General features: G+C 41.8%; 1 protein-coding gene across 4 annotated transcripts in view; it reads left to right on the plus strand.

Annotated features, from left to right (window-relative positions):
- Positions 1-24558, plus strand: part of GRK5 (G protein-coupled receptor kinase 5) — a 152673-nt gene that overhangs the window by 115922 nt on the left and 12193 nt on the right. For 3 of the 4 annotated variants that reach the window (XR_014548880.1, XM_083616712.1, XM_083616711.1), the window contains exons 5-14: positions 3522-3622; positions 6106-6198; positions 8479-8542; positions 9855-9995; positions 10955-11145; positions 14007-14044; positions 15360-15449; positions 16230-16438; positions 21019-21156; positions 22900-23037. Coding sequence is in view for 3 of the 4 variants with exons in the window: in XM_083616712.1 (XP_083472838.1) it covers positions 3522-3622; positions 6106-6198; positions 8479-8542; positions 9855-9995; positions 10955-11145; positions 14007-14044; positions 15360-15449; positions 16230-16438; positions 21019-21156; positions 22900-23037 (1203 nt within the window). In the remaining variant the exon portion in view is untranslated. Of the gene's footprint in view, positions 1-3521; positions 3623-6101; positions 6199-8478; positions 8543-9854; positions 9996-10954; positions 11146-14006; positions 14045-15359; positions 15450-16229; positions 16439-21018; positions 21157-22899; positions 23038-24558 lie in introns of all 4 variants that reach the window. The other variant, XM_083616713.1, reaches the window with a different exon arrangement.

The raw sequence follows: 24558 nt of genomic DNA on the forward strand, positions 1-24558 counted from the left end.
CAGGAGAGACATGTTTTAGTGCAGCTGGGGCAGATGAAGACGTCCAATTTTGCTGTTAAAGGTGCACCCTGGCGTTTCTTATCTCTGTTCTCCCTCCTGCGGCCATTTCTCCTCTGGTCACTGTTGTGGATACATGACCTGTCTGTCTCCAGGCACTGCGATCATCTGCAAGAGATTCGCTCACAGGCAAGGTTAATGTTGCCAGCCTTCATGGATGATAAAGCTGGAAACCAACAACACCTGGAGAGCCACAGTTTGCCCATTGCTCCTTTGCAGTGTCACTTTAGTCTTGGTTAACTGGTTGAGAAAAGTGTGTGTCAGTGTGTAAGAGAGAGAGGTGATGGAGAATATATTTTACTCTGTTCTACTACTGCTGGATATTTAGTTTTGCTTCCAACTTTCTTCCCTGATGGGTTGTCCATGCAATTTTAAGGCATGTCTTGCAGGGATTTATTAGGAGACTTCCCATGATATTGCATCCTTTTCAAAACAACAGATCAAGGACCTGTCAACATTAAGCATTGTTTAGCTGTCAATCCATTCCCCCCTCCCTTCATATTAGCCCTGAGAAGTCCACACCACTCAAATCTGTATTTGAGGGGCAACTTTGGTCTTTTATGTTCATACCAGCATGTCTCTTGTGTTTGTCCCTGCCTTCTAATTTGTTGATTCTGTTATACTTATTGGTTATACTTATCTGTGTGCATGTTTCTTTAAAAAAACAAAGCTGTGCACTTTTGTGCACAGGAAGTGCACAAAAGAACACAGTCAGGCAATTGCAAATTCTCAGCACATACTTTTCAGATTGCTGTGAAATATCTTGTGTAAAAAAAATGTAAGGTGGTTTTCTTGTTCAGTTTTCTGCTCTTTTTTTTGCAAATTTGAGGGATGAAAAGAAAAACTTTATATATAAAACTATGTTCCTCTGTTCGGGGTGCTGCTGTAAAAGAAATGAAATCAAAGAGGAAGTTGTGGACATGAAAAGGGGAGTAGCAGAAAGCGATTATTGATCCAACCACCTCAAAATTACAAAACAAATTGTCTGCTATTCCAAGTGGCTTGGAGCCCTCTTCATCCCAGTTTATCAGATTACCCTTTTATCAGAATTTCTCAAGTAAGTATATGCAGCACCAACTATGGAATTTGTTGCAAATGATAGTATCTGATTGTCAGAGGTAGTAATACCTTCTAACACTGGACTGCTCCTACTTAATGTGAATATGGCAGAGAGATACAAGGATCCATTCCCATCTTGCACACATTCTGTTGCCACATCTGCAATGTTTCTGTGCATGTTGCAGATGTGTGGTGTGTGCATATCCAGAGGATAGCTCAAACATCGAAAGAGCGCTTATATGTTACATAAAATTATAAATCTTTACTCTTTGGAGTTTACATATGCGAGTATACATCCACGAGCAACTATTCATACAACCAGTGCTATAAATTATAAAAGTATACTATAAATTAATCACTTTATTTACATATTTACAAATACTCTATTCAAACTGTTACATTTTAGGTTTTGAATTTAGTAACACTATAAATAAAAATAAAACTCTTAGCCAATTATCCTACAAATCAAAAGTTGGTTTGGGTGGTTGCATAATGCTATTTCTGTCTGCTAGCTTGCCTGGTAGGAAGCTCCTATGGCTGCCTTCTTCAGCATAAATTTCCTTGTGAGAAGAAAGAAATGGTCTTATGAAGTGATTTGTAATATCTGATTGCTTATTAATAATACAACATTGAACAGAGGAAGCAGCAAAGCACCAGGCACCCTCACTTTTAAAGCAGGATTGTTTCCACAAATACAGGGCTCTGCATTTGATCCTTCTTGTTAGCTGGCTACAAAATGCTCTTTCTTTTTGCTGGTTATATTCAGGCTGCTATATTCCATCTCTCTTGAGAATACACTCACAGAGGAAGGGAGACAGAGCACTGATTTTAGCTCCTGTTCTTTCTCATGCCAGATGTGTCACAACTTTAAATAGCCATTAGCCAACAACACCATTAAAAAGGCAACCATACTACATGAAACCCTCGAGGTAGTCATCGATGCTAGACTTAAAACAAATTCCACAAAAACAGGACCAGCACTCCCTCTGGGAGCACATTCAGGTGGTGAGTGCCAACGAGATTGTCACCAGAATGGAGCCACTTGAGAAACAAGAGGGAAGGTATCGGTATGCTTGGTGGAATCTTACTGTTTCAGAGTGCAAAACAAAGAAAAACCGAAAAACCCTCCCCCCCAACAAAAATCCAGTCCAGTGAGAAGGACTAAGCATGTTCAGTAACTATAGAGTGTTACCTGTTAGAGAAGAAAACTGCTGAAAGTAGGAATGGCTGCTGGAAGAGGGTAGGGCTGGCCGATGGGCCAACTCCTATTAGGAAGTGGTGAATAACCATAATGCTTTGTTGAGAGTCCCACAATATTCATTCATTTGCAGCTAACTGGCAGATATCAATAACACAACATTTTTAGGGAGATTTGGGGGAGGGTTCTAGAATATCTCTAAACAGGGTCTTTATATTTAAGAAGGAAAAATGCTGGAAATGTAATGAAACTGAAGGTACTTTCTACCACCTTTGGTGGACATGCCCAAGGATCAAGGCCTTCTGGGAAATGATCTATAATGAAATTAAGAAGGTTCTTAAGTGTACCTTTCATAAGAAACCAGAGGCCTTTCTCCTGGGCATGGTGGGCCAACTGGTGTCAAGGAAAGATAGGACGTTCTTTATGTATGCTACAACAGCAGCAAGAGTTCTTTTAGCAAAGTATTGGAAGACACAAGAACTACCCACGCTGGAAGAGTGGCAGACGAAGGTGATAGACTATATGGGACTGGCCGAGATGACTGGCAGAATCCGTGACCAAGGAAAAGAGACGGTGGAAGAAGATTGGAAGAAATTTAAAGTTTATCTTAAGAACTGTTGTAAAATTAATGAGTGCTAAAATGTCATGGGTAATGTAAAACAGAATTGCAGTGATAAATAATTGGGTAAGAGAAAAAGGATTAAAGAAAGTGAATTATAAGTAATTGAAATTAGGGGTTGCTGGGAAAGTTTAAAACAGGGATGCAGAAAAGGGAGGTATGGGGAAGTCGTTGAAATAAGGTTTAAGAAAAAGAGGTTATGAAATTATACGTGTTTATATGTTTGTTTGTTTATGTATTGTTAGTTGTATTGTGTCTTAATATATGTTGGAAAATTAATAAAAATTTATATAAAAAAATAAAAAAGTATATATATTTAAGAAGGAAAAGAAGGTGGACTGGCTACATCTTGGCTTACTTTAGTGGGTTCTCGTTTGTGCCGCAAATAAGTCCCAGACTCTTTCGTGTGATGAAATGTGTGTTTCCGTTTAAAATACTGCATTCACGAGCCACAGGGAGATAAATTCTGGCGTTGTTTTCTTAAGACTGCAAATATTTGTCTATACAGTACATGAACCTGGTTGTCAATGGAATGCTTTCGCCTATCACAAAGCTAATGTGTTGCTTAATCTCTTTGCTTTTTTGTAGTCTCCAGTTTATGTAGCAGAAGTCGGTCAAGATCTTGTCCAGCAGACAGAAGAAAAACTTGAAAACAGTCCCTGTAAAGAGCTATTCTCACCTTGTGTGAAGTAAGTTAGGGTTATTTCACTGTTGCTGTCCAAAATATTCTTTTCCAATTAGGTACCAGTTAAAGGCTAGAGTTTTAATTTGTCTCAGCTTCTTATTTGCTGCTCGAAACGAACATTTGTTTTATACAGGCAATGTTTTGTGGGGTTTTTTGTGAAGAGGGGAATTTAGTGTGTCCAGTGCTAAACACTGCTGGTTCTGATTGATTTGATATTTGTCCTGTATTTGTGGCCCCTTAATGTAATGGGAATAACAAGAAGGTAATACTCAAGAAGCCAAAACTGAAAAGGAATCAGTACTAGGCCCAACTCTTCTATTTGCATCCTCTACTTGTTTACTTAAAAAAATATATCCAGTGACACCCACACCCCCTGCAACATACACTTAGGAGTTTAAAAACTTATTTTGAATGCCCAATAGTTTGCAGTGGGGTTGCATATTTGGCTGAATGCCACTCATTTGTCTTTAAAGCCATACAGTAAGAAACGCAGGGAAACAGCAAGTCAATCCCCTCTCCTGAACCTTGTCATTTTTCATTTTGTTAGCTAAGTGGTATAACATCTGCTTTGCATCCAGAAGGTCCCTGACTCGGTCCCTGGCATCTCCAGGGTAGGGCTTGAACAGATCTCCATTTAAATCTTGGAGAGTTGTTGATAGTCATCATAAAAAATACTGAACTAAATGAACCAATGGACCATATAAACTGACATCTTCCTTTCTTCTTACACTCATAAAACTTCCTTTTTGATCTTCCTGTACTTCCCTCTCCTAAAGGCATGAGTGAACATTATAATAATAGCAGTAACAAGGGGTGGAGGGGATGTGTCTGTTTCTTGCTAGGGAAAAGGATTTTCCTTTACAGTGAACAGGAAGGTGCCAGCCCTGATTGGTGTAGAACTAATGGAGAAATGCAGGGTTTCTTTTCCTCTGCCAGGGTCCCTAGTGAAATATGTAGCATTGGCCACAACTTGGCAGTGTGCATACATGTGTCAAAATAGCTTTTTCACTCATGATGGTGAACATGCTTTGCCCATGCTTTTTCCTGTGTATGTATGGGGTGTTGGAAGGTCCTGTACAAAACCCAACCTTCGTGTTGTTGACAGTCTACATCAATATATCCTAGCCAAAACAGCAAAACAAAAAGCTTCAAATCCTCGTGCTTCCAAGGGAGGTGCAGGGAATCCATGTCCCTTTCAGACTGAATTGCCTCCCATTCAAATTGGAGAGGGAGGGGGGATGAATTAATTGGCTGTTAGCCTACGTGGACAAAAGACTGTGCAAATGCTGCTGTGCACCGTGGCATTGAAATGTACGTGTGTTGTGTCATCCTATTGTCTGTGAAAGGGCTTATCGATTTTTGCAAAGTCGCAGCAATTTTGCTATTGTACTGAAAAGGTCTGCATAAAAAGATTTGCGTTGCAAACCCTAGATCCCGTGTTTGTCGGGACAGCGGGACCTTAAAACAACAAAAAATATCAAAAGCGAGGGATCATTGAAAGCCGTCACCATGTAGTCTCTGTTGGCTGGGCGGCTTTTGTTGCTCCTGGATGGTTTAAGTGGGTATTTGCAAAAATAGACCAGTAGTTCTGCTTATGTGTTTGAATGACTTTGTCCGGCTTTTATTTTTCTCTTTGCCAGGAAAGAAAATGAGAATCATTCACAGTGTTAACAACGAGCTGGTTTTGTCCCCTTGGCTTTGTTTGTATCGTGTAGGGATACTGCCATGCAGATGGAAAACTTACAGTTATGAAAAGGGCAGAGCTGAGCTTGGTGTTCAAAGCTGTGCCTTGTTCCTCTGCTGTGTACTGATTTCAAAGCATGGGATTTAGTGGTATATCTTGCCTTTTAAGACCAGAAGAAGAAGCTCACACCAATAGCCCATCTAGTCCAACATCCTGTTCTCACAGTGATTGACAAACCAGCAATCAGGATTCGAACACGAGCAGCCTCTGCTCCTGTTGTTTCCAACAACTGATATTCAAAGTACAAAACTAAAACTCAAAGAGATATATGAAAGGCAGCCATTGTTCCTTTTTTTTAAAAAAAAAATGTTCTTAATTGTCTAGTTGAAATAAACCAGCTTTGCATAGCATTCAATTAGCTTTGTACATTCAGGTGTGCATGAAGAAACCCTGCATGTTTTGCTCAGTCAATCAGACAGTTGCAATACCTTTAATAAAGGGTTTACTGGCAAGGGGAGAAACTATAAACACTGGTTGGTAGAACATGTTTTGGTTTATCAGCAAATATCATAAAACCCAGATGTTTGGGAACTGCTAACCTCCTAAAATATTAACAATTACTCATACCATCAACATCCGCAGAGTTTGACATTAACAATAACATGCTATATATTTTTAATGTATTTACATTTGAACTTGTGGAAATTCACCTAAGCATCCTCACTTCAAAGAGACTAGAGTACGTCTTCATAATGAGACTCGGGATTGTAAAATGTTTGTCTTGTCTTTTTCATCTGAGACAGATCTGTTCAAGACTACCTAAGTGGAGACCCTTTTCGAGAATATTCAGCCAGCATGTACTTTGATAGATTTCTCCAGTGGAAATGGCTGGAAAGGTAAGTGGTCCAGGTGGGCGTTGTATGTTTTTATTCTGTGATGGGACTTAGGAAAGGAAAGGGGAATAATAATGTTAATAGTACTTCTAGCACCTGCAAACGAATTGAAGTTCACTGTTTTTGTGTTCATGCTAATCATAAATGTAAGCCCATGTTCTTTATTTTTAATATTAAGAAGCCAAATACTCAGTTAAGAATATTCAGTTACTAGAATAAACAAAAGCAGGGATAAAGGACAGCCCTGGTTAATACCCTACTTGGTCCATTGGGTAAGTGTGTGTGCTAGGCAGCTGCACCAACTTTATGAGGCTGAGATGTTTTCAGCCCCCTCAATATTTTTGGGCAGGGAGCCGGGCCACCTCAGTGTTGAGGGGAGATCTGAGTACAGCACAGCATCAGTGGCTGAGTCCTCCTGACCGTGAGAGAGGAGGTTGTTGAAGCCACACTGTGCTGAGTTCCATGCTAAGGTTGCAACGTTGCACGCATTGCATCAAATGTGCGCGACTGGCCCCCTCAATCTTGGGTGCAAGTCAGCGTCTCTGATACTAGGATGGCAGCCTAACTCTCCCAGACCGCCCATATAACCAATGCAGGAATTTTACACTTTGGCATAAGGTTACCAGATTTTTTTCAGTGAATCCAGGGACACTTTTCAACTTCAATGGATTTTGTATGGGGACTGATTTGTAAATCCGGGGACTGTCCCCAGGAAATGGAGATGTCTGGTAACCTTACTTTGGCATACACCCAGTTTGCATCAATTACTTTTGCTTTTACTGGGTTTTTCTTTGGTTTGTTTGTTTTTAGCATCCATTCAGACTTTTTTTTATTTTTAAAGCTGCCAACTGTTGATTCGAGGTATTTGTTGTATTATTTTGAAGTGGGGGGGGGGAGGTTTTAAGCGCATCTCCCAGTTGCTGCCTGCCACACAAATACTTCCTTTTCACTATTGAGTAACTGCAAGCAAGACAACACCCATACATCTGGGATTAGAGAAAAGGGCCATGAGGGCAGATGGGAGTGGAGCCTAATCTAGCTGCTGGTACGTCTCACTTTCGAAATTTAGCATGAATGTTTCAAGGCAAGACTTCTGAATGCAAGCCTGAAGGCTGCAAGTTTCACTATACTAACGTTGCTGTCTTTGATAGCCCTAAGCTCACCCTCAATGTAATAGCACGCCGTCCCCTGGTGGCTCAGTTGGTTGTGGCAGGAAAGCAATAGTAATGATACTCCTTTGAGTATCAGCTGTGGATGTTCATTTAATTGCTCCCTGAAGAACAAATGACAGTGATGTTCTTTTTTTAAAAAAAAGTGAGGTGCTGGAAGAAAAAGCACCCATTTCCCCCTTGGATTTCAGAAATCCAGTTATAAGTCAGAGTTCGATGGTCCAGCTTGACTTTTCTTCAAAATATCCCCTGAACCTGGATGGGATAGACGGAGTCAGCTCCACAGTTGAAATGTCTTCAGCAAGGACCTGGTGAGGCAGCCGTGAAGGAAGCTGGAACTGTGGCTATTAGTCAGCCCACCTTCTCTGTGACGAATTGCTCCTTCACTGACCACATGTAGCAGTGATGTAGTGGAATAGGCCCAGATTAGGTCAACAGAATAATTTGATAATCAAGGTGGCCCTTAATATTTCCTTGAGGAAGAATTGCTGTTATCAGCACACTCACTGCTACCTAAAGGGTGCTTCCGGACCGTCACTATTTGGGGGTAGAATTTAATCACATTCCAGCAGATTGAGTACAGGGAGTGCAAGTCTCTCTCTCCTGATGGGCAATAGAGGTGTCCACATACTTAAGATACTTGCCCTAGAACAGGGCTGGAGAAGCTATGACCCTCCAGAGGTTTGTGGGCCTCATCTTTCCCGACCGTTGGCTGTGCTGGGTGAGGCTGGTGGGAATTGGGAGTTGAGCAACATTTGGAGGGTCAGGTTGGTCTGCCCTGCCCTGTAGGAACAGGAAGCAAATTGCTTGTGTCTAATAGCTCCACCAGGCTACAATGAACAGTGTCATTTGAGAAATGTGAAAAACCTGCAGAATTTCAAAACAGCTGGTAATACTATCATTGTGCATTGCTGTAGGAATGGCTGACTTAACTTTTCTTTTGTTGAGCTAATAGCCTAGGATGGTGAGCTAATGGTTAGGGGATGATTTTCTTCAAATCACCTTTAAAGCAACATTCTTTTTTTATTCTTCTTTTTTCTTTCTTCAAAGATAGCATTAAGCATTTTATCTCTTTTCTCTCTCTCTGTCTCCCCTTCCCAATCTTTTTTTTCAGACAACCAGTAACGAAAAACACATTTAGGCAGTACAGGGTATTAGGAAAAGGTGGATTCGGGGAGGTAAGTAGTTCTGTAAACTTCTGTTGAAAACAATGTGCTCCTTGGAAGAACAGTAAGCCAGAACCACAAATATCTGATGGACTGAGCATGAAAATGTTAAGGACTGCATGATTTTCATGATTTAAGGTTAAAGAATCTTTAAGCTTAAGCCATAGATGGTGTGCATCAGGCAGTGCTTTTGAGATAGTAAATGTTTACCTGCATGTAAATATAAAACACTAGTAAACCATATCACTTGAGAGAAAAGCAACATCTCAGTAGTAGAGAATCTTCTCTGCATGTAAAAGATCTCAGATCCAATTCTTGGCATCTCCAGGTATGTCTGGGAGAGGTGTCTGCCTGAAACTTTGAAGAGCTGCTTTCAATCAGTGTAGCCAATACTGGGCTAGATAGACCAATGGCCTGAGTTGGGATATGGCAACTTCCTATGTTCCTTTGTTGAAGAGGCTTCCAAGACTCCTTTATTGCATCATGTTTCTGTGGTTGCTCTTTTGAAAAGTGAGGGTTGCATCTCAACCCCTTGGTTGGCTGCAGCAGGGTCTTCTTCTGCCTCAACCCTCCAGAATGGGAACTTGCATTTTCTGTAGGTCCTCTTTCAGCCCAAGGGCCACAGCCCCTTCTACACAGCCTTCCTGGGGCCACAGCCCAGTGGTGGGTTGCGCTCAAGACAAAAGCGGGAGCAGTGAATGCAAATTGTACCTTTGTACAGTAGGCTAGTGTCTAGGTACATCCCCATGCGCCTTCTAGTCTCTATCCAGGCAAACAAGTAATATTAACAGAGCTGAAGGACACATTCTAACCAGGCAAAGCATTCAAAGAATGTGCAAAGCAGGTCTGGGAAGGGTGTGGCTGAGGTATGGAGAGTCTCAAATGCTAGATGGAGAGGCCAGGAGGGACAAATTTTGGGTGCCAGGCCTGAAGTTCCCCATCCCATTGGTAGAGGTTATTCTGGTCAGTGTCTCTCAGTTTAGGATGTTCAATGAGTTCTGTAGCTTAATGCGCTCTGAATTTTCCTTCAAACTTTGCTCCTTGTCCCATACCGAAGATCATCTATTAGTAAGTCTCTTCAGTTAGTTCTGAATTTCCTTTAAAAGTAAGATGGTGCGGATTCAGATAATACAGTTTTATCAAGAAGTGATTTTGGTAACTTAGGCATCAATCCTAAGCCCACTTACCTTGGAGCAAGCCTTGTTGAATGCAACAAGACTTCCTTCTGGGCTGGCGTGGTCAGGATTACCAGTTTTAAATGACTAATTCCTCCTGCACAACCCCCCCCCTCCACAATTTGTTGATGTTGTTGTTTTCCTTCTAGGTGTGTGCTTGCCAAGTACGAGCAACTGGGAAAATGTATGCATGCAAAAGATTAGAGAAAAAAAGGATAAAGAAGAGGAAAGGTGAATCCATGGCCCTAAATGAAAAGCAGATTCTAGAAAAAGTCAATAGTCAATTTGTAGTAAGTATTGCCAAATTTGCAATGGGCACAGGCTTTCCATTGGGCGGCACACCCATCAAGGAATGGCATTAGTCACAGGAAGTGTATAATGCTTCCAGAAAACATCTCGCCTCAAGCCAACATTCTGAAGTTGGCTGTACAGTATATGATATGTTTTGTCACTCCCAGTACAGCCTTTTCTGTGCATCATTCTTTGATAGTCCAAAACGTCAGGGCGTCTCGTGCTTCATTTGTCAGAACTTGAGCTGCTGTAGGCGTAAGAGATGCAGGAGTAAAATGAGAAGATTAAACCCAGAGCAGCACAGGAAGCCAAACCACCACCACCAATGATAATTGTGTAAAAAGTGATTGATAGTTAAATAAAACGTGGCTGTATTGAAAATAATCTAAGGGGGAAGGTCTACTGCTGCCATCTGCAATAAATTATCTGTTTTGTTCTGATGAAGTATGAAATGGGGTGCAGTCTAGGAGATTTCGTCATAATAACGTAATAATCTGAGCTGTTTGTAGAAATTGTTGTGATTGTTACAGAATAACGGCTACCACAGCTTTACTGTACATGCTATCTTGTGTTGTTCAACTATCATCACTTTTTACATGATTGTTATTGTTTTTGGGGGTCTCCTGTAACTTGGTCTGTTGTTTCTCACTCTTTTGGGGACTGTCTCCTTTGTTTTGGTTGTCATCAGATCTCTAGTTTTGCTGAAAAAATATTCATGGCAGCATGACACTATGGACCTGCAAGTGATAACCTTTATGAAAACGACCTAGTACCATGTTGCTTCCAAATTTTCAGAGTTATATTTTTTAACCCTTGACGATTTGCCTACCTCCCCTTTGGCTCCATTCAATCATATGATACTTTATGTCATTCCAAATGCAGAACATTAGCAATGAATGAATATGTGTGCACCAAGCACCTGTCTTTGTGCTTTAAACTATCCCAACTGTTCTTCTAGGTCAACTTAGCCTATGCCTATGAAACAAAGGACGCACTCTGTTTAGTTCTAACCATAATGAATGGGGGTGACCTGAAGTTCCACATCTATAATATGGGGAACCCAGGCTTTGAGGAAGAAAGAGCCTTGTTTCATGCAGCAGAGATTCTTTGTGGCTTAGAAGACCTGCACAGAGAGAACACTGTGTACAGGTAAATATCATTCCGGTGTGTTCAGAAACTTGTTGCAGAGTCTGTTTTATTTTCCTGAGACTTTACATAGATATTTATGATATGCAGAACCACCTCCATGTTTTGTGCTTGTGAGTGGGCTTTTCAGGAGCATCACATAAGGACCCACACATAGAAATTTTATGTAGAAGCTGCTCATCCATTAAATAATGAAAGCCATCTACTTAGAAATTGAAGATCCTGTATGTGGATCTGTCTGGAAAATGTTACAATCCTTATCTAGTTTCCCCGCCTGTGACAGCCATAAGATTCCTATATTCAGTCCCCAGCCTCTCTGTCAAAAAGGCTCTTGAGTAACAAGGCTGGGACCTCTGCTTAAGACTTCGCGAAGCTGTGTTATATGGTTACCAGATTTTTTTCAATTAATCCAGGGACCCCCTTTTTTTTTTTTTGAAGCTGAGCAGCAACAGGGAGTCAGTAGTCGGGATGGTGAGGCAAAAGACCCTGGGTCCATGCACACATGTATAAAGGTGCAAAGCCCTTCTTTCACACCCTGTGAAACATAAATGCGCAGAGTTTTTTTAAAAACTGGGGAGTGGTGCACCGCGTGCCCATGACTCCCAAGCCTTCCCTGATGTCCTTTCCCCTTCTCCCTTTGTTTTGACAGATTGGGGAGGCTCGGGAGCCACGGGCAGGCAGCCGTTGCCCAGGAGGGGCCAGCCTGTTAGCGCAGTTGGCTCTGGCTGGCTTCAGGAGCTGCTCGCTGCTGTGGCGCAAGAAAAATGGCGGGTGCCACAGCAGCGAGCAGCTCCTGAAGCCAGCCAGAGCCAACTGCGCTAACAGGCGAGCTCCGGGCTGCTGAGGCTGCTGCTGCCATGTTTCCCGGGGACAGATTTGCAAATCTGGGCTATGTTATAATGATTAGTTATCTGACTTTATAGACTCAGATGTTCAAGAGTTTCAGCCCTAGGATTACAAGGGAAGGGTCCATAGCTCTGTGACAGAACATATAGTCTGAATGCAACATGGAGTTCATTTTACTGGTGGAGAAATAGGAGGCAGGACTATTTTGTGATGCACCCGGGGTCAACTTGTCCTTGATCTCGAAGAGGATAATTTATCAAAACCTGGGATCCTTTTTCAAAGGGACCAGAGCCTGGTGTCAAAGATCAAAATGGTTGGGCACCTGCAGCAGGGGTCCCACTGGCGAACCTTCTGGATAGTCTCTCACCACTGCAACCTGCTTGTTCACCTGTATCGTGCTCTGACTCAGAGGGGGATGAGCAAGCAGAAGGCCAAGAAGGTGAAAAGCAGTTTGTAGCAATGATGAGCTGGAGCAGCAGCAACAGCTGCCATAATGACCATGAGTGGTGGAGTCACTGAGGGAGGGAGACCATCGAGGGCATCTTGCTCAAGAACCCCTACAAAACATGGAAGTGGCACTGGATAAGACACAAGTGCTATTTCTCTGTCCTGCCATGTTTGAACTTCCATGAACATTGTAAGAATTTCCCCCTATTTTAATTTATTATTTTGCAATAGTGGGGGTATTGCCCCTTAGCTACCGATCAACAGCCAACATGTAGAATGCAAGAGAATTAAAACATTTTGGACTCGTGAAGGAAACGTTTAAAATTGGAATGAAGAGGTTTGCTGAGAATGACCTTTCATCCCACCTCTCCAAAGCGAATCTTTTTGTTAGCACTGAGAATAAGCATACAGTAGTATTTAAAATAAAGCCATCCATTTTCTTCTGCCTTCTCTCGCCCTTCACATATTTTCTCAGAGTTGTTTGTTTGAAAAGTAGGCCTGGTCCCATTGGTTTATCTTGTGAAGTTTATCTTGTGAGGTCAATAGGGATTTAAACCAACAAAAGGAAGGGAACAAAAATGTTCTTCGTACATGTGCCTTGGCTTATAATAATAAATAATGTGCATGATATGTTTTGAATAAACAAAAAAGTTCCCACTTGATTAGTAAGGGGAAACCACTAAGTTTTCTGTCCGGTGATCGCAAAACCTAAAATCATTTAAAAGGGAGTAAATTAAAGCTCTGTATAATGGGTGGTCCTCTCACAGTGCAAATTGCTCTAACAATCAACTTGGAGAATTATAGTCTAGCCCAATTCACATGGTTTTTTCTGTGGTGACAAAGATCTGTGTATCAATTTGCCCACCTTATTGTCACATGGGGAGGTGTTTGAAGCAGCCCCTCCCAAATACAATAATCTGTGAAGCAATATTTTAACAAGTTTTCTCCAATGCATCAGTTTAATAAAGCAAATGGTTATCCTTATAAAAACGGGGTGGTAAATAGGCTTTTCTACCTCAGAAGTAAATATGTATAAATTGGCATTGTCTAAAAATAGGTTGTGAAATAATAGAGTGGCCTTAATTAAAAAAAATAAAAATAGTGCAGTGGCTTTTTGAAATCCAGAAAGCCAAGTTGAGTGTGGATTTATTTTTTTTTAGATGGTCAGCACCCCTTTGGTCACTTCCATACACTGGGGCAAGCTAGCCAGATGGGTGGCATATAAATAATAAAATGGTTATAAAATTATTATTATTCTAATATTATGATAGTGGGTTAGACTATAACGGATTCTCAGAGTTCTCTGTCAACCCAAATTTCATTGAACTGAATGAACTTGTGCCAGCAGAGCAGAATATTATTTGATGGACCGGGAGCTTCCATCTTGCAATAGTTAAAAAAAATAAAAAATGGCGTTTTGAAATCTGTTTTCTGAGAATTGGCTCCCTGCTGTGTTATGGCTGGAAGGGAACAGCATTCTGATGCCTTGCTATTCCTCCAATATCAAAGCTGCTTTCATACAAATAATTGCAATCTTTCCTCTTTCTTTCTCTCTCTCTTTTTTTTAATAGGGATTTGAAGCCAGAAAATATCCTGTTAGATGATTATGGTAAGTCTGAGAGCTTTAGGCAAGGCCTTTTCTTCCACAGTAAAGTAGCTTACATTTAGTTGTATGACATGGTATTGTGCAGAGCCAAATCATTCTCTGAAGTGGGTAAGACATGGAGCAGCTCCCACTGCTTTTCTTGGGATATAGGAAAGGATAGACTTCCCAGAAAAGAGAGAGAAAAGAAAGTGCCATTATGAATAGCAGTGGGTGTTAGGTTCGGGGCAACATATCTGTAATAAGTAAAGTTGTTCATTCTCCTTATTACTCTGGGAATTTTCCTTAATAAATAATTATGCTGCCCCCCACCCCGCCTTTGCAGACGCACTCTATCCTACTTTCGGAGCCATTTCCAAGATGAAACCCTGCGTTACTGTTTTTGATCAGCTGTGTCAAAACTAGTAAATAACATAGGCACCGAGTTGGTGACAGTGAGAACAGGATTGCTGTACTAGATGGGTCATTGGCCTGATCCAGAAGCACTCTTTTTGTGTTATGTTCCCTGCTCTCAAGAGAGAAATGGTTTTGGGTTGTGCTTGGTTGTTCTGTATTCCTGTTCCTAGGAATACTATTCCAGAAAATAAAATCTCCAAGCCCAGGAATGAATGATGCTTTAGCCCGCTCTTGTCCACAAAGATGATGCAGGCCAGCATAGGCCAGCCAATCAGCTTCCTGCAGGGGAAAATGAAATCCTGATAGTTTAGGGTACCAGATTCCATGGAGGCTTTTACTTATACAGTCATATGCACAAAGGGCCCGTCTCTATTGACACTCACTTTGTGCACACAGGTGTCAGGAAAATTACTAGAAATAGCATGCAGTTCTGGGTTCAGGCTCCCTAGTGTGTCTCTGCTCCTTGCTTCCATTCTGCTGTACACAAGAGCTGATAGTGCCCAAATTGGGATGAACAAATGCCCTGACCTGGAATAAGGCAGTTTCATTTGTTCCTTGATTGGTTTTTGAGATCTTTCAAAGAGCCAGTATCATTTTATTCCTTTAACGTGCTTAGATTTATTTTTTATGATATGAATTTTTAGAAAAAAAGGATTTGGTTGTATCAGCTGATGGCAGGCCTTCCATCTGCTGAACAGTATGGCGACCAGTTTGGGGCAATTCTCCCTAACACTGTCTTCTGCACTGCCCAGGGCACCTCTTTCAGTCTCTTATGGAGGGGGATTCCCCAACTCTCTGGAGCAGATTTAGGGAGGTGTGGAGCTGAGAGATGCCTTATCACCAGCGGAATGATACAAGCCATTGTTTTGTAGAGGTATATAGCTATGCTAGAACATTTGTGTTTTTTCCCTCCACCTCCTTTTAGGCCACATCAGAATATCTGATTTGGGTCTAGCTGTTAAAATCCCTGATGGTGAATCAATCCGTGGACGGGTAGGAACAGTCGGTTACATGGGTAAGTGATTTAGTACCTTAAGTGTGTTGCTATCAAAACTGTCTTCTCAAACTTGGTAATGCAAAGTAATACCAAAAGGAAAAAGAAAAGAAAAGAAAATCAAGCACAGCAAAGCAGTCATGGGCAAAAGGCTCTTTTTATTTTGCTAAGTTTGAGAAAGATGTCATGACATAAAAGAGAAGTGTGAAATCCAGTGTAGCACTAAGTTTATTATTATTATTAATTACAGTATTATTATTATTATATATAAATATATATTAATTTTTCTGTTTCACAATTTAGAATATTCATTTAAACAACTTCAAAATATCAGTGACTTCCCTTCTTCTCTTTCCATGGTTCATTTTACATACCATAAATCCCTGCATATTTAACATAAACTAAACCATTCAGTGTTCCATTATTACAGCCATCAAAACTTGTTTACACTGTTGAATCTACCTTAATGCTGCCAACGTTTTCAAGTGTACACAAGTTTCAGTCCACATATTAGTCAAAGAGTTACATATCCGGGGTTGCATCCAACATACTGCAAGGTAAGTTGCTCTGTCAGCACAAGGATTCATTCATTCATTCATTCATTCACAGTGGAACTTCCTCTCACCATGCTCCCCCATATCCATTCTGGGGGCTCCCAGTAGCAGATGTAACATGTGAACCGGTCCTTTTGCCAAATCAAAGCTTAGATGGAATCTTTTCTTTCATTCTTGAATTATGGCTGGTTATTTAGCCATGGGTGTGATGATGTCAGGATCCCATCTACCTCTCTTTCTTTCCCAGCTCCAGAAGTCTTGAATAACCAACGATACACCCTCAGCCCTGACTACTGGGGGTTAGGTTGCCTGATCTATGAAATGATTGCAGGACAATCTCCCTTTCGTGGAAGGAAAGAGAAGGTGAAGCGAGAAGAGGTAGACAGGAGAGTCTTGGAGACCGAAGAGGTGTATTCTCATAAATTCTCTGAGGAGGCAAAGTCTATCTGCAAAATGGTAAGGGGGCTCTTTTTCTTTCTTTCTTTTTGGAGACTTGAAGCCCAAATTTGTTAGCAGCCTGCATTGAATAGGTAATTACAGTTGAAAAAGATTAATCCAATGTTAACGCTGTACTTAAGGAGCATGAAAATTAACCAGAGGTCATAGAAGTTGCACTGAATAATCATTTAGGTTTTTTAGTTTGCTCCCTCCCTAGTGATGTTTCTGGCATTTTACACAACAGAAAAGTATTAGCCATCCTGTGGCTCTGGGAAAAAACTTTTTAGGAGCTTTTAGTGTGTTGTCCATGCCCTTGAGAGATAAGGGTAGCTTAATTAACTCTCCATACTAGTTCCAGAATTTTGAAGACCCTCAATCAAGGCACTTTCAGTGAACCCCTCCCCCCTAATCTGGGAGACCGGGGTCTCTCTTCAAAATGAATATTGAGGCAGTGGGTCCTTTGCTGATTTTAGCCCAAGAAAATGCCCAGTCTTGCCACACTTCAGAGCCCGCCTTGACTCACATTCACATGTCCGAACGGGCATGTGCTTTAATTCACTTGCACAACAAATTCAAATAGCTACGTTATTTTCAGTAAGGTGTGTGTACATACAAGTGTACATATTGAAATATATCCATTTCCCACTACGGTCCTTTACATATCTTCGTCTTGAGTCCTAAACTTTTAGGAGACACCGGGACATGCTGTTGGCATCCATCTGTCTCAAGAGACAATGGAGTGTGCCACTGGGGGTGGTTAAGCATTAAGCATTAAGCTGCACCAAAGCAACCTCCCTGTGCCACAAGTTTGGGCAGTGTGTATGGAGGTCCTGGGCTGCCCAGATAACAAGAACCCCTCTCACAGCCTCACTGATGTGGTCCAAAGGAAAGCAGAGCAATATATTTGGCACCAGCTTGGCTGCAGGAGTTGCTGGAGATGCCATCCAGCCGTCTTAGGGACTCCGCTCTGGATTTGTGTGACGTTTACGCCTTAGCCTTTTCTTCTCCTTTCAAGGCTATGTTTCATTCAAATTAGCAAAAACTCAGTTTGAACACACCGGGATGCTCTGTGAGGAGACAAGAAGAGGGTTCTCCACACAGTCCCTTAACAGCATAAGTGATGAATAGCTTCTTGGTGATGCTTTCAACAATTTCTAAAGGGATATGGGCCACAAGAAAATGTCTGGGCTTTTCTCTTCGATACTGCAGTATGGTCATGTAGTAAGATTTCTTGGATTCATTTTCAAAGTAATTTTTCTCTTGTCTTCCATTTCTGACATGGGTCAGCCATCTCCCATCATCCTAGATTGTTGACTGTGCTGACTGGTGCAGATGGGAATTGTCCTCCACAACGTTTGGAGGGCAACCACGTTGGCTACCCTTGATCAGAATGATCTCCAGTTGTGACTGTGGCAGCCATAATGTCAATAACAGACACTTGAAGGAAGATTTCACCATTTATTCCATTTACTATGTGTGCTCTTCCTGTTCCCACCTGTGAGAACTGTGAGACTTAACGTGTTCACAGATCTTCTTACATGTTGTGATCTACTAAAGCTGTGCAAGACCTAGTCCCGATCTCCTAATAACTTCCCTCAGTGATGCCTGTATTCTGTTGTATGCATTTCTGCTGCCTTTCTGTCTATATTTTTCTAGCTTTGGGAACAGTTTAGTTGGAGAATTTTTCCAGAAACAGTAGACTAATCATTGACAGGACACAAGCAGGAGCTGTTCCTTTCCACTGAAGCTGACACACACACACACACACACACACAGAGAGAGAGAGAGAGAGAGAGAGAGAGAGAGAGTATTGAACTTTCTGTTGCTCGTATAGCTGAGACCTGATTATGTCCATTCATTTTTTAAAATGATTTTCCAATTACAAGCCTATACAAACATTTTTTGCTTACATGGTCTGTGTTAACTTTTCCATTGCTGCCCTCTAATGGACAAAGAGAAGACAGCTGTATCTCAGCCAGTGCCGGATTTATGTATAGGCTTAGTAGGCTGAAGCCTAGGGGCTCTAAATCTAGGGGACCTCGCCAGCCCTCCCGCTCCCCAGCAGGCAGTCTCACCCTCTCCCAAAATTTAAACCCAAGACTTCATGCAAAGGCAGGGCAACTCGGGCCTCTAAATCTAGGGGGGCTCACCGGCCTGCCTGCTCCCCAGTGCCACAGTCTCCCCTCTCCCAAAATTGCAAACCCAAGACTTCATGCAAGGGCAGGGCAACTCAGGCCCACCAACCATGAGACTCAGGGCTAGCCAGTGAGGCCCAATTTGAAGCAGTGGGGTGCAACTTGAATTTTTTTTTTGTAGGGCCCCAGTTTACAGCCAACGTCTGCAAAAATTTATAGATATAAATAAAATCCATCTAGATTGCCCTGGTGTGGGGGGCCCCTTAGGAGCGGGACACGGGGCCCAATTTGGCCAAATTGCTCCAATTGCCTTAAGGTCAGCCCTGATGAGACTGTGCAGGGGTTGGACTGACAAGCCCTGCACCTTCTAGGTCCCTGGTGTCACCATTCAGAGTACAGACTCAAGGACTTGTTATGGAAATAAAGGGGGGGCACTTATTGGAAATCAGTTTTGTCACCTCTTCCCCCCCCAAAACCCAAGACAATGAGCCCAGCCACCTTTTATTCACAGTCGCATAAGCACTACACTACAGCATGGCCATAAACTTGTATGTTCAACCGCTGAAATATACACCCAATATGTAGCAATGGAGATTTATGTTACTGCTTTATGAATGACACTGTGTTTTATGAATGGACTCTGTATTTTGTGAATTACCTAAGAACCACCAATGGGGAGCGCTAGAATCTGACATCTAATCAATTGGGTACTACCAAACAGCGACCCCTATTGCTGAAAGCAGGTAACCAGCAGGGAATGCTTCAGCTCAGCCTTTGCACTGTTGACTGAACACCCCCTGCTGTGCAGATAATGGAGAAAGCTCATAAATTGTATCCCTTCTGGCACCCTGGCCAACTTCATTATACTGGTGTAAACACTGGTGCACCAGAAGCCCAGAATAGCAGCAAATAAAATCCGCTCATATGTCAGCAACTGATAAGATTTGTCAATCAGTTCTTCCAAAGTCTTCCTAAATTATAAAGTTCCAAAATACAGGCCAAAAGAGAACAGGTCTGGGAAGAGCGAGGCATACAATGGGCACCACCAGTGAAAAGGCCCTGCTCCGTGTAGCTTCTGCCCTGTCATTTGTTGGGGTGCCCACTTGCCTTCCTTCTTGACCTGGAATGCCTCCAGGTCATTGGAGTCTCCAGGTCCAGTACAAAGACCATAAGAAGGGAGAGCAGGGACCCTGAAGTTCCCAACAGCTGTTAATCAACCAAGCAAGCACACAGGTCACCTTTGTCAGGACGCCTATGTCCTGACAGGTCACCTATGTCAGGATGCCTATGTCCTGGCCAGGCTTGCGCCCAATCTTGGTTTTGTATAGTCTTATTTGTTCTCAGTAACCAAAATTATATTATCAACATATACAAGCAGAAAAGTTATTTTCCTTCATTTGCAAGGAATCGTACAAAACAAAGTGGCACTAATAAAGAAAAGTTCCAGAGTGGCAACAGAAAGCAAACTAAAAATACTTTTGAAGTTCATCAAAACTATCCAGCAATATAAAGTAATAGGAAAACTGGTGCTATTAGCAGTAATCCTTCTAGCTGGTTAATTGGTTCGGCAACTTCCATGCACATGGCATGTGATGCTACTTATTTCCCCAAAGAGTTAAATGATAACTAATCAGAGGCAGCTACAGTTGCAAATGGCAACAAAATATCTGTAAAAGGAAGAGGAGCAGGTTTGCTCAAGTGTGTTGCAGGCAGAAATACTGTTTGTAATGAAGTGAGAGCAGTAGTTACGTGCTCAAATTAACAAATAAGAAAGTTTTGAGAATTCAAATTCTAGATTAAAATTGATTACTTAATTGAGAAGAGGATTGTAACAAAAACACTGGGGCCTAATTTGAATAGTGGAGTGCCTGGTGTCTGGTGGGCAATCTCATCCTTTCTTTCCACACTGTGGCTGCAATCACCTGTCAGGAGAGTTATGAGATTCAGGTGAGGGTCAGATGCCTTGTCAATCTCAGCAGGTATATAAAAAGACGACCGCCCTGGCCAGGCCTTTGCACTGGCCAGTTTCTTATTAGCTGTCCATTTAAAAAAATTAAAATGAAAAGTACCAGCTTATCTATATACTTACTTTATTGTATAATTTGATTATATGCATGCTATATTTAATGCTTGAATTGGATTGTTTTATTGTGCATTTTAAATTAAGGATGTTTATATTTTAATGCTTGTGCAATTAATCTTATTTATAAACCACTTATGAGCCTATTCTGGCATTGAGCTGCATGTGAATATAATTTATTCCTCAGAAGCCTTTGGGCTGAGATGCACTCCCTGTTTTCTTTTTGTTAAAATGTGTAGTACAGTTTGGTTGTGTGAATTAATTTATAAAGGCCCTATTTATGGGTAGGCAGGGCTGTGAAGGTTTAGCAAATGTACCTGTGTGTGTGTGTTAAAGTAATTAAACAACCGCCATCTTGCCATCCCATTTGTCTGTTTCTCTAGCTACTGACCAAAGATGTGAAGCAGAGGCTGGGTTGTCAGGAGGATGGTGCAGCCGAAGTAAAGAGGCACCCATTTTTCAAGAGCATGAATTTCAAACGCTTAGAAGCAGGAATGTTGGACCCTCCTTTTGTCCCTGACGTAAGTGATGCTTGAAAGAGGATCTCAGTACTTGAAGTGGATCTTGAAAGCAACCCATGGCATACACCACTTGAGACTGTTCTCTCACATAAATGGCAGCTGCTTGCTTTCTGTTCCCTGTTACATTCTGTTTTACTTGAGAGCTAGCATGGTTAAGTGGCCATATGTTGACCTTGGATGCCAGGGTCTGATAATTCTTCGTTCAGTCACATACTTTTATTTCAGGGTACTATTTTTGATAGGGCAAAGTCACTGGAGGGCATAAATGGATTTAACAGTAATTTCCAAGAACTCTTAGGACCTGTAATCCTGTGAGGGTAACTAATGATCTCTTAGCAAATACTTCTCAGAACATTAATTTCAAATACAGTTCCCAGGATTTTTTGGAGGAAGCCATGACAGTTGCATTGGTGTATAGAGGTGAAATAAGCTTGTAGTGTAGATTACTTTTCCTTGCAACTTTGCCATGGTGAAATTTGGCTAGTATGTGGCTAGCAGGCCTGGCCCAAAAAGATTTTCTGCTTGAGGGGATGAACAAGATGGTGGTTCTCTGCCCTCCCCCCCTCCAATTCTACAGACAGAAGCATGCCATACTGACAGCTGGATCTTACTCCCAACAGTGGTGGGAGAAGAACATCCTCCAGACTATCTTAGAAAGGATAGGACAGGCTGTGTGGCATTCACATCTGTACCTTCCAACACCTTGTCAGGACTACCTGGGAATATGGTGGCCAGTCTATCTCTGTACAAAACGGACTGGAGCTGGGGAACAACCTATAGCTGAAAGTGGGCTCTCCTAAATGATGAGGCCGCCTGAGTCTCCAGTGACAATGTTGAATCTAAAAGAACCCCCAAGCTTCCACAGAAAGTATACTAAGAATAATATTTCATCAAAACAAACCAAGCTGTTTTACCATTTTCCTCGCGAAATAGATTTGAAGTGTCACCTTCAAAGCGCTTAGCAACGAAACTGCACATTTTCCGAAACATTCGTGTCTTGTAATTGGCATCCATTTAACTACTTTTTCAACCAGCTCTCTAGAGTTTGGCTTCTAGGCCAAGATTGAAAAAGTTACTTTGGATGTCTCCCACTGGGGTTTTCCAGTTATAGCTATGTGTAGAGTGGCTGCAGTTCACAAGAGACAAAATCCATGCCTGCTTGGACAAGCAGAGCAAACTTTGTGGTTCTGTGAGCCCTGGCCTAAATCTGAAATTTTCATTCAGTTAGTTCTCCGCTTTTAAGTTGTTTCTGTTTAAATGGGGGGGGGGCTGTTTATCACTTTAAAACATTGATACTCCACTTAATATTTTTTTAAAAAACTATGTATATTTTTTCCTTTTTAAATATTGGCGCTGCAATTTTCTATAATGGAAACACTTCAGTGTATATCTGTTTTAATGGGGAGGTGAGGGCAGTAGGTTATGAGTGTAGCACTTGCTTTGGGTACTGAAGTTCCCATGCTCAATCCCCAGCACCCCCAGGGGAGAGACTCCTTGTCTGACACCATGGAGAGCAACTACCAGTCAACGCTGAAAAATCTTGGGGCCCATGGGTCGATGGTTTGAATCTGTATAAGGCAGCGCCTGACGTTCCTTCCTAGGTACTGATTGTAACCATGCCTAAGAGGCACAGCCTGACAATGTTTGTATTACAATGCAGTGCTGCTGTTTAGCATTCTCATTCAGCGCTTCACCTACACATTCTGGACTCTCTCACTTTTCTTTTCTTTTCTGCTGCGGCAGCCCAGAGCAGTATACTGCAAAGACGTGTTGGACATAGAACAGTTTTCAACTGTCAAGGGAGTGAACCTGGACCAAACAGATGATGATTTCTATTCCAAGTTCTCCACAGGCTCTGTTTCTATTCCATGGCAAAACGAGGTAAATAAATACTTCTTTTTCCCTGTTAGGTGATTCTAATGCTTCCCGCCCTCAGCCTTTAAAAATTCCATAAATACCCATATATTCATGGGAAAATTTGACACATTGCTATTACTTTCAGAGGGGAACAATTGTTTTGATAATGTTGGTAATGTTTATGTTCATGCCCATTTTCTTTTTCTTAAAAATTAATGAGTACCAAATGAGACCTTTGAAGTTCTCTAATGGACCACAGAGTACTCTTCTTTATTAGATTTTGAAATATGTTTCAGTGGACAGAGATAAAAGCCTACAATGTCCGAAAGATTTGTATAGATCTTGGGTGTAGATTTGAAGGGGTACCCTTCAGTTGGGCCCTGTTAGAAGAATGAGGCAAGATTAACCTTTTGCTTCCTTGTTTTATTTTTAACTCGTCCTGAGGTCTCAGGCATGGCCATGTCAGGGAGTGAACCCCAGCAAGCTTGCAATAAAGCGCCAAGGCAGCCTTTCGTTTCTTTAAGTTGACATGGGTTGCTTTTGTCTGCAGGGCTTTTATTTGTTTATTTCCAAATTTGTTCTATTTAAGGGCTTATAAACCACATCCAAACGAGTGCTGCCCTGGGCTGTTTTGGTAGAAATGGTGGGGTATAGATTTAATACATAAATAAATGTTTCCTAAATAGCATACAGCAGGAAGAAAGCCCAGCAACACGCCACACTTTTCCATGTATAAGACTAGGTTATTTCCCTTAAAAATCATGCTAAAAAGTGGGGGTTGTCTTATACATGGGTAGTCGGTTGCTGCCGCGGCTGTCAGCAGCTGTTGTGCATGTTATTGGTTGCTGCATCAATGGGTGGTGTTGATTGGCCAATGCTGCGTCAGTTGGGTGGGCGATTGGCAGCTTCTGCTGGCAAGGGGACAGACGGGAGGCGGATTTTGCTCAACAACTCTGGGAAATCCTTCCCCCCCACAAAAAAAAAAGCTCAGCAACTTTTTGCCATCTCCCCCCATTTTCTGAAATTTCAGCCCCCCAAAATACATGGGGCGTCTTATAGATGGAAAAATACAGTATGTGGTAAAAATGAGCAGCATTGGAGCTGAGCTGCAACACTGACTTCGTAGCTGCAGTGTCACTGCCACTGACCAGGAGGAAAGAGGCAGTGGGGATGTCAGGGTTTTGTCGGCACAGCAGCTGAAGCTTCGGATTGACTCTGCTGCTTCCCTGTGTCCCCATCCCTTACCCCTCTCTCTCTCAGTAAGCAGCAGTGAGCTGGGGAAGCTGGTGCTTCCACCCCGAGAGGCAAGCCATGAATGAAAGCGAGATATACCAAGTTGTCTTACAAACAGATCTTAAATAAAGAATGGGGGAAATTTATAATTTATCTTAAAAACCATTCTAAATAGTTAAAATTGTTAGTAGGATTGGAATAACACTTGTAGTTTAATGGTGAATTTTGGATATAATGGAGATGTAAAAGATTTGGATTATTATAAAAGATGCAGGAGGAAATGGCTAACAATAGGACCCACAAAGGGAAGGA

This window comes from Podarcis filfolensis, assembly GCF_964270895.1.
Source record: "Podarcis filfolensis genome assembly, chromosome: 5".
Taxonomy (NCBI): Eukaryota; Metazoa; Chordata; class Lepidosauria; order Squamata; family Lacertidae; genus Podarcis; species Podarcis filfolensis.